The sequence below is a fragment of the Balaenoptera musculus genome, chromosome 15, assembly GCF_009873245.2.
Source record: "Balaenoptera musculus isolate JJ_BM4_2016_0621 chromosome 15, mBalMus1.pri.v3, whole genome shotgun sequence".
NCBI lineage: Eukaryota > Metazoa > Chordata > Mammalia > Artiodactyla > Balaenopteridae > Balaenoptera > Balaenoptera musculus.
Window position 1 is genome coordinate 72,387,657 of NC_045799.1, and position 9,955 is coordinate 72,397,611.

At 52.3% G+C, this 9,955-nt stretch overlaps 2 protein-coding genes across 2 annotated transcripts; one reads left to right on the forward strand and one right to left on the reverse strand.

Annotated features, from left to right (window-relative positions):
• Positions 1-418: 418 nt before the first annotated feature.
• CTF1 (cardiotrophin 1) lies at positions 419-4,443 on the forward strand. The gene is made up of 3 exons (XM_036825961.1): positions 419-498; positions 1,681-1,799; positions 3,447-4,443. Exons 1-3 carry the CDS (start codon positions 474-476, stop codon positions 3,909-3,911), a joined length of 609 nt encoding a protein of 202 aa, XP_036681856.1. The 5' UTR covers positions 419-473; the 3' UTR covers positions 3,912-4,443.
• A 110-nt stretch (positions 4,444-4,553) lies between these two features.
• Positions 4,554-8,251, reverse strand: LOC118881413 (cardiotrophin-2; the record flags this gene model as incomplete). The annotated part of the gene is made up of 2 exons (XM_036826323.1): positions 4,554-5,843; positions 8,102-8,251. Coding segments are annotated over 2 exons (609 nt in total), but the record flags the coding sequence as incomplete, so codon positions are not given.
• Between the last annotated feature and the right edge of the window lie 1,704 nt (positions 8,252-9,955).

The window sequence follows — 9,955 nt, forward strand, 5'->3', positions numbered from 1 at the left end:
ACCTTGGCCTCTCACGCACCCCGCTCTCCCCTCCCCCAGCTAAGAGGAAGGGCAGCACATTCCTGTCCTGCCAGCTGCTCCCTCTCCACCACCCACCCCTCGCCAGCTTTCTCCGAAAAGCAGCCCGGGCGCCAAGCCTTCCCCCAGGTCGGAGCCTGAGCCTTCTCCTCCCATCTGACTCTGGGCTGTCTCCCAGGCCCCGGCAACCCAAGCCTGCAGGTCCCGAGTCCACCCTGCAGACAACCTGCCGCCTCCTTCCCGACTAGGCCGTGCATGCAGGGAGCTGAGCTCAGGGCCAAGGAATCCTGCCTGGGGCAGCGGAGGTGGGGTGGGAGGTGGGGTGGAAGGGGGTGGTAGATTGTTGGGGTCTGAGCCCTGATTGGCTACGGCCGGGCCACGCCCCTACCCTTTTCCCCTTTCTCCCCTTCTCGGTAGGGGGGCGTGGAGGCAACCGGGATCTGCCTGGGGCCAGCATGAGCCGGAGGGAGGGAAGTCTGGGTAAGGGGCTGAAGGGCCGGATCCCGAGCGCCGAGGGGAGCAGGGGTCAGAAGGGCTGGAAGCTGGGGTCTGGGCCCCTGCCACCCCTAGGTCCGGGAAGGGAGCGGCCTGAGCTGGGGAGAGCAGGGCCCCGGTGTCAGGTAACGAGCGGGTGAGTTGTGCGTGAGCTGTGGGAAGGGGCAAGCGCCGGAGTTTAGAGGAGGCCTGGGGCTGTGCCTTCAGGGACTTGGGCTCTGGAGGTAGATTACCGGTTCGAGTACACCCTAGGGGAGAATTGGGGTCGTGGCTGGGGCAGGACGCCGGGACCCTATCTGAGTACCGGGAAAGAATCAGAGCTGGGAGCCAGAGCGAGGGGTAAAGTTAGGGGCGGAAGTCTTTGGGCCACAGGGGCTGGTAAGTGACAACAGGAGACGAAAGTCGAGGCTGTTAAGGATAGGGACCCGCGGGGCAAACTCTAGCGAGGGGCGGGGCGGGAGTTGCCGGGCTAGGACTACATTCCCCAGCATGCCCTGGGCACGCGCGCTAGGCGTCTCGGGAAATGTATTCTTCCTCCTGGGGCACCACCCTCTAACTTGTGCTGGTTAAGGCCGGTTGCTGATTCATTGAAACTGTACGGTGCCCAGCCCACGGTTTTGCACAGAAGGACCATCAGGGAAGAAATGGCACTTCAGTATCCCAATCTGTAGAATGGACTTAAAGGCTTGTTTCAATTTTAAGTTCTGTGCTTCGATGATGCTGAATTCCACCAACAATCACTGAGGTACAGAGATAAGTGAGCCCTTCCCTCAAAGGGCTCCCAGGCTGAGGCAGATTCTCACAGATAAAAGAGACATTAAAAGAACCGCCTTGGAAGTATGAACAAATGGCCTTAAGTAGAAGGAAGAAGTTAATTTAAAGGAGGAGTGAATCTGGAGGCTGCACTGAGGAGGCAGTATTTGAATTTGGCTTTAATAGGATTTCAACCATGATTTGGGGACAGGGAACACATTTCAGGGAGAACAACCGTTTGGCAAATGTCTGGTGCCCTATTTTCCCTCAGTTGGAATGGGACAGAGCCTGCCTGGCTTAAAAGGTGGAGAATTCAGAGTGGAGCTTCCGGGTTCAGGAAGAGCCAGCCTGGAAGAAGTGGTCAAGAAGAAAGGGGTTGGGGTGCCCTCATTCCTCCCCCCCTTTTCCCACCAGAGGACCCCCAGGCTGACTCCTCAATCTCACCCCTTCCCCACTTGGAGTCCAAGATCCAACAGACACACAGCCTTGCCCGCCTCCTCACCAAATATGCTGAGCAGCTGCTCCAGGAATATGTGAGTGGGGTTCAGGGTGTGGGTACCAGGGGCCTGGGGAATGGGGAAGTACATACAGATCAAGGGGTCCTTGACCACCCATTTTCTCAATCTCACTTCACAGTTGCAGAAATTGGGGCTCCCAAGAGGGGTCAGTAACGGGCCCCTGGCCACACAGCAAATTGGAGGAGGACCCTGTCTGTGCCCCAAATGCCCCTCCATTAGCCTCAGCATGGAGGCTCCCTCCTTGGTACTTTAAGACAGAAGCAACCTGAGAGAGTGAAGAGAACTCTGGTCTGGGAGTCTGGAAACCTATGTTCTTAGGCTCTGTGTGATCTTGTCATCTCATCTCCATGAGCTTGGGACTCCCCAGGTGTAAAAGGAGGCAGTTAAGGGAATTCCTTGGAGGTCCAGTGATTAGGATTTGGGCACTTTCACTGCCAGAGCCTGCGTTCAATCCCTGGTCGGGGAACTAAGATCCCGGCAGGGCAAAAAAAAAAAAAAAAAAGGAGGCAGTTGAATAAGATGAGCTGTGAACTCTTCTACCTGTGTTATGCAGAGAAGCCAAGAAGGGGTTTCAATCTAGGGGTAAAAATGCCATCCCAAGAGGACACTTTTACAGAGGAGAAGGATCTGCCAAAATCTTTGGTTGGCCAGAGGACACTGACAAAGGAACCTAGATAGTTCCCCAAATTACTCTGGTGTAGTGGAGGGAGGGTATAGTTTTGAATCAGATAGACTGTAGCCCTGCCAACTTGTTGTGACCATGGGGAGTACTGATAACATTAAATATAATAATTTAATAATTATGACAGCAATAGTAAGATAATAAAGCTAGCTTTGTAGTCCTACCAACTTTGGTTCAAATTCCAGCTTCTGCCCCTTCCTAGATGGATGACCTAGGATAAGTCAGTCCCAATATCCTCATTTACAAGACCATGATCATCATCATCACACCCATTTTTTGGAAGATTAGGAATAGTGTGTTTAAAGCAGCACAGTGCCTGAACCAGAAGCAAAATGTTAGGAAAGGATAAATGGTGTTGTTATAGCATCTTTACAAATTACAAATCACCTTTATCTTTTCATTTGTTCATTCACATGACAGTTATTCATTGAGCCCCTGGTTGTGTGTCAAGCAGGTGCAGAAGTGGGGAAGAATGGGGGGGAGGGAGTGAAACAAACTCGGTCCCTGCACTATCTTCTGTAATTCTCAAGAGGTCCGTGGTAGGAAGGCAGGACAGGGAACTGTTCCCCCATCTTACAGAGGAGACCACTGAGGCTCAGAGAAGGAAACGGTTTTGCACCAAATGGCACAGCTAGTAAGTGGTGGAGACAGGATTTGAAGCTGGGTCTGTAAGATAGCATTAAGAAAAGAGCTAACATTTTTTGTGCCCTTCCAATGAGTCAGGACCTGCCTTAAGCATTTTAACAGGCTCATAACTACCTTATGAAGTTGATATGGTTATTATCTCCATTGAGGAAATGAGGAAACAAAGCAGTGGTGTAAAGCACACGGTGGTTTTTGTTGTTTTGTATTATCTCAAACACAGCCTCTCTGTTGGCAGGAGTGTGTCATTTACGAGATGGGGACACTGAGGACCCAGGAGAGGGGTGGAGGGCTGAGTTCCGGGTGGAGGAGCCGCCCTGACTGCCGCGTCTCCGCAGGTGCAGCACCAGGGAGACCCCTTCGGGCTGCCTGGCTTCTCGCCCCCGCGGCTGCCGGTGGCCGATCTGAGCGCCCCGGCCCCGGGCCACGCGGGCCTGCCGGTGCCCGAGCGCCTGCGGCTGGACGAGGCAGCGCTGGCCGCGCTGCCACCGCTGCTGGACGTCGTGCGCCGCCGCCAGGCCGAGCTGAACCCGCGCGCGCTGCGCCTGCTGCGGCGCCTGGAGGACGCGGCGCGCCAGGCGCGGGCCCTGGGCGCCGCCGTGGAGGCCGTGCTGGCCGCGCTGGGCGCCGAGACCCGCGGGCCCCAACCGGAGCCTGCCGCCGCCGCCGTCGCCGCGGCCACTGCCACCGCGGGCGTCTTCCCGGCCAAGGTGCTGGGGCTCCGCGTGTGCGGCCTCTACCGCGAGTGGGTGAGCCGCACAGAGGCCGACCTAGGCCAGCTGGCGCCCGGGGGCCCGGCCTGAGAGCGGGGCGCGCGCCGCAGCTCGCGGTCCCCTCCTGGGCCGTCTCCGCCTCTCCATCCCTCTCCATCTCCAGCAGCGTCTCTGTGTTCTCCGACCGTCTCCATCTCTCTATTTGCTTTGTACGCTCTCGATCTCTTTTTCTCCCTGGGGCCTTCGTGTCTCTGTCTGTGACTTCCCATGTCTATCACTTCCTTGCTTTCCCCCTCTTTTTCTCCATCGCTTGGGCCTGCCTTGCTGGGGATCTCTGTCTCCGCTTCTCCCCATCTCTTGCCTCCTCTTGGCCCCATGTGAGCATGTGTACATCTGCACCTCATCTCAAGGAGGGGACACCTGGCACTCTGTTTCCCTCTGTCCTTCTCTCACTCCTTTCCTGGCTAGGGACATGTCTGCTGACCCTGTGGTGGGTGGGCTCCTCCAGACAAATTTCAGCCACCTTCCCCCAGGGTCACTCCACCTGCTGCTCTCCCCCTCCCCCATCCCACCCTTTGCGGCCCTGCCCCCTCTGCCTTTGATGTCCTTTCCCTTCTTCCCCTCCCTCTGCCCTATCCCTGTACCTTCCCTTCCCCCCAAGTTAGGTCTACTGGAGAGAAAAAAAAATCACCCCTTAAAAAGAGTTTTATTTACGAGAATAAATTAATTTTTTGTAAATAAAATGTTTAAAAATAAAAAGAACATTAAAGTTACCAGTATATATAGTTGTTGAAAATGGGGAGACACCTTTAAGGAGAATAAGTTCCTTGGGTTACAAACTGGTTCCCCCAGACATCCGCAAAAGCTACAGTATAAATAGGAGATTCATGAGAGCCCCAGGCCAGGGATGCCATTTCTCAGCCCAGAACAGGAAGTGGATGTGTTCTGAGCAGGAAACAGATGTGACAGGAGTCCTGAGTTTTTCAAGACTCGGATGTCCACTGAATAGGAAGTGAAGCCCCTTAAGATGGGAAGTTGGAACAGTGGCCAGAGTCGGAGAGGTAGACTAGGGGATGAAATGAGCTCCAGCAAAAAGGGAAGCCTAGTTGCTCAGAAAGTCCATATCTTCATACAGGAAGTGAGGTAGACGGAGACAAGAAGGCAGCCCCTGGGCCTCCCCAAAATTACAGGAGGGAGAAGATCTCAGGGAGAGCCCAGGAAGGAGACCAACTGTACTGCCCCGTAGAATGGGAAGTGAAGCCACTTCAAAGAGATACTTTTTTCCACCCAGGAAGTGGGCAACCAGTACCACTGGACTGGTAATCCATAAAATGATATCCATAGAGTCCCACCCAGATCTGGAAGGGAGGCCATAGGACCTAGGCAGTCGCCCAGGCAGTGGCGACTTGAGGCCTGGTTACCAGGAAATTTTCCCAAATACATGGTGCACAAGCCCTGTCTCCTAGACAAGATGTGTCGCCTTTCTAGCCAAGAAGCAAGGCAGAAAAGGGTCCGTTGTGAAAGGGGAAGTGTTGCAGCCTCTGATGGGAAGTCCCACCTCCTCTACCCAGGGTATTTGGCCTTGAGCAGAGCCAAGTCCCTCACAGCTCGGTCAGTCCAATGGCCATATTCCCGGGTTACTACATAACCTCGACATTTCCTCTCGAAGGCCGAGGCCCCGAAGGGGACAAGCCCAAGAGTGTCCTCTTCTGGGGGGATAGGCAGGCCCAGGGCAGTCATGATGGCAGCTATGTTGCCCAGCAGGCCTTGGGCCCTGAGTCTTGCAGCCCCGAGCTGAGCCAGAAGGATGGGACTGCCAGGGTTCAGGTCACTCTGGTCATCCCCCACGAGCTGGAGGTGCTGGGTCAAGGCCAGGAAGGCCCCCTGGGCGCAGCTCAGACGCTCCCTGTCGTTCAGCGCATGCCAGGTCTTGAAGGAGACTGCGGCGGGAGGCAGGCTGCCGAGCTGGAGCTCTGGGGCCGAGAAGCCAGGATCACTAAAGGGGCTGCCTTGGCACTGGAGCTGCATGAGGGACAGAGACGGGAGTGAGGAGACCGAAAGGCTGCCCTGGGTCTCCCCTGACTTCACATCTGCTTTCCATGAGACTGGCATCTTCCCAGGGGGAGTTGCCATTCCCTGCCTCTCAGGGAGTTGGTGAAATGTTCTAGCACAGAGCCTGGGCTCTGTTAGGTTCCAATTTGGCCTCCTCCACGTACAAGTTGTGCAACTTTGAATCACAGCTTCAGTAATTCCCATGTGACCACTATTATGGTGAAGATAAGTAATATATTGGGCTGGCCAGAAAGTTAGTTCGGTTAATGAATACGTTGTTCAATAAAGTTCTTGGTGAAAATGGAAGAGGTGTCTTTTATTTTTACTTAAAACTGAACGAACTAGTTGGCCAACGCAATGTATAAAGCACTTAGCACAGCACCTGGCATACAATAAGGGCATTAATATCGTTCACGAACTATATATTTATATTAGTATCATGAACACTATGACTATGTTACTTATTGCAATATTTTCAATGTAGTATTATTGACAATGTATAATAGTTACAGCCCTATTTCCTTTTTATTCACAGCATTTAGTGGTTTATGTTTGTTCATTTTATTATAATCATTAATAAAAAATTATTAATATTATTAAATTTAGTTGAGTGCCTTCTCCATTAAAGTTCTCGCCTCCACAAACCTAGGCCCACAGAATTTTAATGCACACTGATAAATGCCCTAATTGATAGATCACCTGGTCCTACATCCCCATCTTACAAGTGGGGAAACTGAGGCTCAGGGTGCCCAAAGCTACCCAGGGTTTGGTGACAGATATGAGATTAGAAACTAGATTAAGTAACTTCACATGGACCTAGAATATAGCACAGCAGAAGAGTCACAAACCCCAGGGCCTCCAGGGGCCAGGCAGATCATGTCACTTGGGGAAGAGGGCAGGACTAAGACGGGGTGGGGGTGGCAGGAGGCCAATAGGATCCCTGTGCCTGTTTTTGACAGGCACTCGTACTCAGAATCTGAACAAGCATTGGATGGCCTAAACAAAACATCTGTGGGTCAGACCCAATCAGGAGGCTGCCAGTTTGAACTTCTAGACAGTTTTGTGACCTCAGGCAAATTATTCCCCCTCTCTAAAACTCAGTATTCCTTATCTGTAAAATGGGTTGTAAATCCACCTCTCAGAACTATTTGAGGAGTCAGTAAGATAATGAGGCTAGGGACTTCCCTGGTGGTGCAGTGGTTGAGAATCCGCCTGCCAGTGCCGGGGCCATGGGTTCAAGCCCTGGTCCGGGAAGATCCCACATGCCGTGGAGCAACTAAGCCCATGCACCACAACTACTGAGCCCGCGTGCCACAACTACTGAAGCCCATGCGCCTAAAGCCCATGCTCCGCAGCAAGAGAAGCCACCACAATGAGAAGCCTGTGCACTGCAACGAAGAGTAGCCCCCGCTCGCTGCAACTAGAGAAAGCCTGCGCACAGCAACGAAGACCCAATGCAGCCAAAAATAAATAAATAAATTAATTAATTAATTAAAAGAAAAGATAATAAGGCTAGAGTTCCCAGCATGGCTTAGGCTCAAGAAAGCACGGGGCAGGCTTCCCTGGTGATGTAGTGGTTAAGAATCCGCCTGCCAATGCAGGGGACACGAGTTCGAGCCCTGGTCCAGGAAGATCTCACATGCCACGGAGCAACTAAGCCCGTGAGCCACAGCTACTGAGCCTGAGCTCTAGAGCCTGTACTCTGCAACAAGAGAAGCCACCGCAATGAGAAGCCCGTGCACCGCAACAAAGAGCAGCCCCAACTTGCCACAACTAGGGAAAGCCCGTGCACAGCAACGAAGACCCAATGCAGCCAAAAATAAATAAATAAATAAATAAATAAATAAATTTATCAAAAAAAAAGAAAAAAGAAAAGAAAGCACGGGGCATGAGGTAGTTGTGGAAAGAATCATGATCCCCTAAAGCCTTTCCCTCTATGTGCTTCCTTTGAATCTTCTAACAGTCCTGAGAGGTCAGCCAAGGCAGGAGCACCAGCCCATTTGGCGGATGAGGAAGCTAAGACTGGAAGAGAAGGAATGACTTGCCCAAGGTCAGCCAGCCATCAGTGACAATGTTCCCGGGGGTATGTCTCTAGATGGCAGAGTCCCTATACCCTTGGACCCATGGAGGAGCCGTCTTCTGGCCTTGCTCTGCTTCCCCCACCCAGGGCTGGGCCAGGAGGGTGGCGCCCTTCTCCCCTCATTCCCTGCTCATGCCGTATCACTCACATAAGTCTGCAGCAGTGTTGAAGTATTCTTCTGCATGTAGAGTGCCAGGCTGTAGGCTTGACTGATGGGCTCAGCTGGGGACATGGGGGCCCCCAGACCGAGGGGTGGCAGCAGCAGGGTCAGCAGGCAGAGGGGGGCTGGCAGGAGAAATCAGAGGTCAGTACCAAGTCCCCGGCCTCGCCTGCCAATTCATTCATTCATCATAACAACTCCTCAAATGGGTACAGCCCTTGTGGCCTGCAATGATCTTGTGTATCCAAGTCAGGGCAGAACCATCCTTTAAGCCCATTATTTCCAGCCCAAAATATTCCCCTGAACTCCAGACTCATGTATTCAACTTCCTGCTTGACATTTTCCCTTGGATATTAATAAGCTTCTCAAAGTCAAAATATCCAATGCTCAAAAAAAAAAATATCCAATGCTCAGCTCAAGATGCCCTCTTCCCCTTCCTCTCCCAGTCTTCCCCACTCAAGGAAGAGCACATCCATTCTCCCGGGTGCTCAGGTCAAAACCATGGGGTCCTTTTAGACGCCTCATTCTCTCCTTCTCTTATGTTCAACCCACAGTAAATCCTGTTGGCTCTGTCCTTAAAAGGTGGCCGAGAGGTCTGTTGTTTTTTTTTTTCCGGCCACACTGTGCAGCCTGCGGGATCTCAGTTTCCCGACCAGGGATTGAACCTGGGCTATGGCAGTGAAAGCCTGAAATCCTAACCACTAGGCCACCAGGGAACTCCCTCGGTCTGTCTGTGTTGCTTGATCTGAGCACTTATGACAAGGATACCTTGACTTTGTGAAAATTCATTGAGCTATATACTTAGGACTTTTGCACATTTCCCTGTACGTATTCGTTATTTTCAATAAAAAAGTTTTAAAAGATGAAAAGAAGTATCTAGAATCGAACTACCTCTCTCTCTGCTGGTGTCTCTGTCTCCACCCTTGCCTCTCTCCACCACCCCGCAACTCTCCAAGTCCAGCTAGATCCCTCCTCTGCCCAAACCTTCCCGTGGCTCCCACCTAACACAGTGAAAGCCAGAGTCCTCCGTGTGGGCTACAAGGCCTGGCCCCTCTTTTCTGCAGCACCCCCGTGCAGGCTTTGCCTTGCTGGGTCCTGCCATGACCACCCCACAAACCTACCCAAGGCTGCTCCTTCTGGTCCTTCAGGCCTCAACTCAAAAACCCCTCCGTCTCCCTGATGTGTAGTCTTCAGAGACTTCTGCTGTTTACAGATCCCTCATTTATTTATTTGTCTACTTGCTTGTTGCTGTCTCTCCCCCTAGAATGTTGGCTCCAGGAAAGAAGAAACCTCACCTGCTTCATTCACTGCTGGTTCTCCAGCACCTAGCGCAGAGCTTGATAAATATATATATATTTTTAAATAAATTCATTCATTTTATTTATTTATCTTTGGCTGTGTTGGATCTTCATTGCTACGCGTGGGCTTTTTCTCTAGTTGCGGAGAGTGGGGGGCTACTCTTCGTTGCGGTGTGCAGGCTTCTCATTGCAGTGGCTTCTCTTGTTGGGGAGCATGGGCTCTAGGTGTGTGGGCTTCAGTATTTGTGACACGCGGGCTCAGTAGTTGTGGCTCGCGGGCTCTAGAGCGCAGGCTCAGTAGCTGTGGTGCACGGGCTCAGTTGCTCCACGGCATGTGGGATCTTCCTGGACCAGGGCTTGAACCCGTGTCCCCTGCATTGGCAGGCAGATTCTTAACCACTGCGCCACCAAGGAAGCCCCCATAAATATTTTTTAAATGAATGGATGCTGCCGTGAACATCATTATCCCAGCCTCTTTGGGAACTGCTGGAAGTGGAAATATCTGGATTGGAGGGTGTATTTATTTTAAATTTGAGTAAATGCT

What these genes read in the sequence shown, in the direction of transcription:
- CTF1 (XM_036825961.1), top strand. Translation starts at nt 474, where the DNA reads ATGAGCCGGAGGGAGGGAAGTCTGG. An exon ending in CCGGAGGGAGGGAAGTCTGG is followed by an intron (nt 499 to 1,680) that starts GTAAGGGGCTGA and finishes TTTTCCCACCAG; the next exon opens with AGGACCCCCAGGCTGACTCC. An exon ending in AGCAGCTGCTCCAGGAATAT is followed by an intron (nt 1,800 to 3,446) that starts GTGAGTGGGGTT and finishes GCGTCTCCGCAG; the next exon opens with GTGCAGCACCAGGGAGACCC.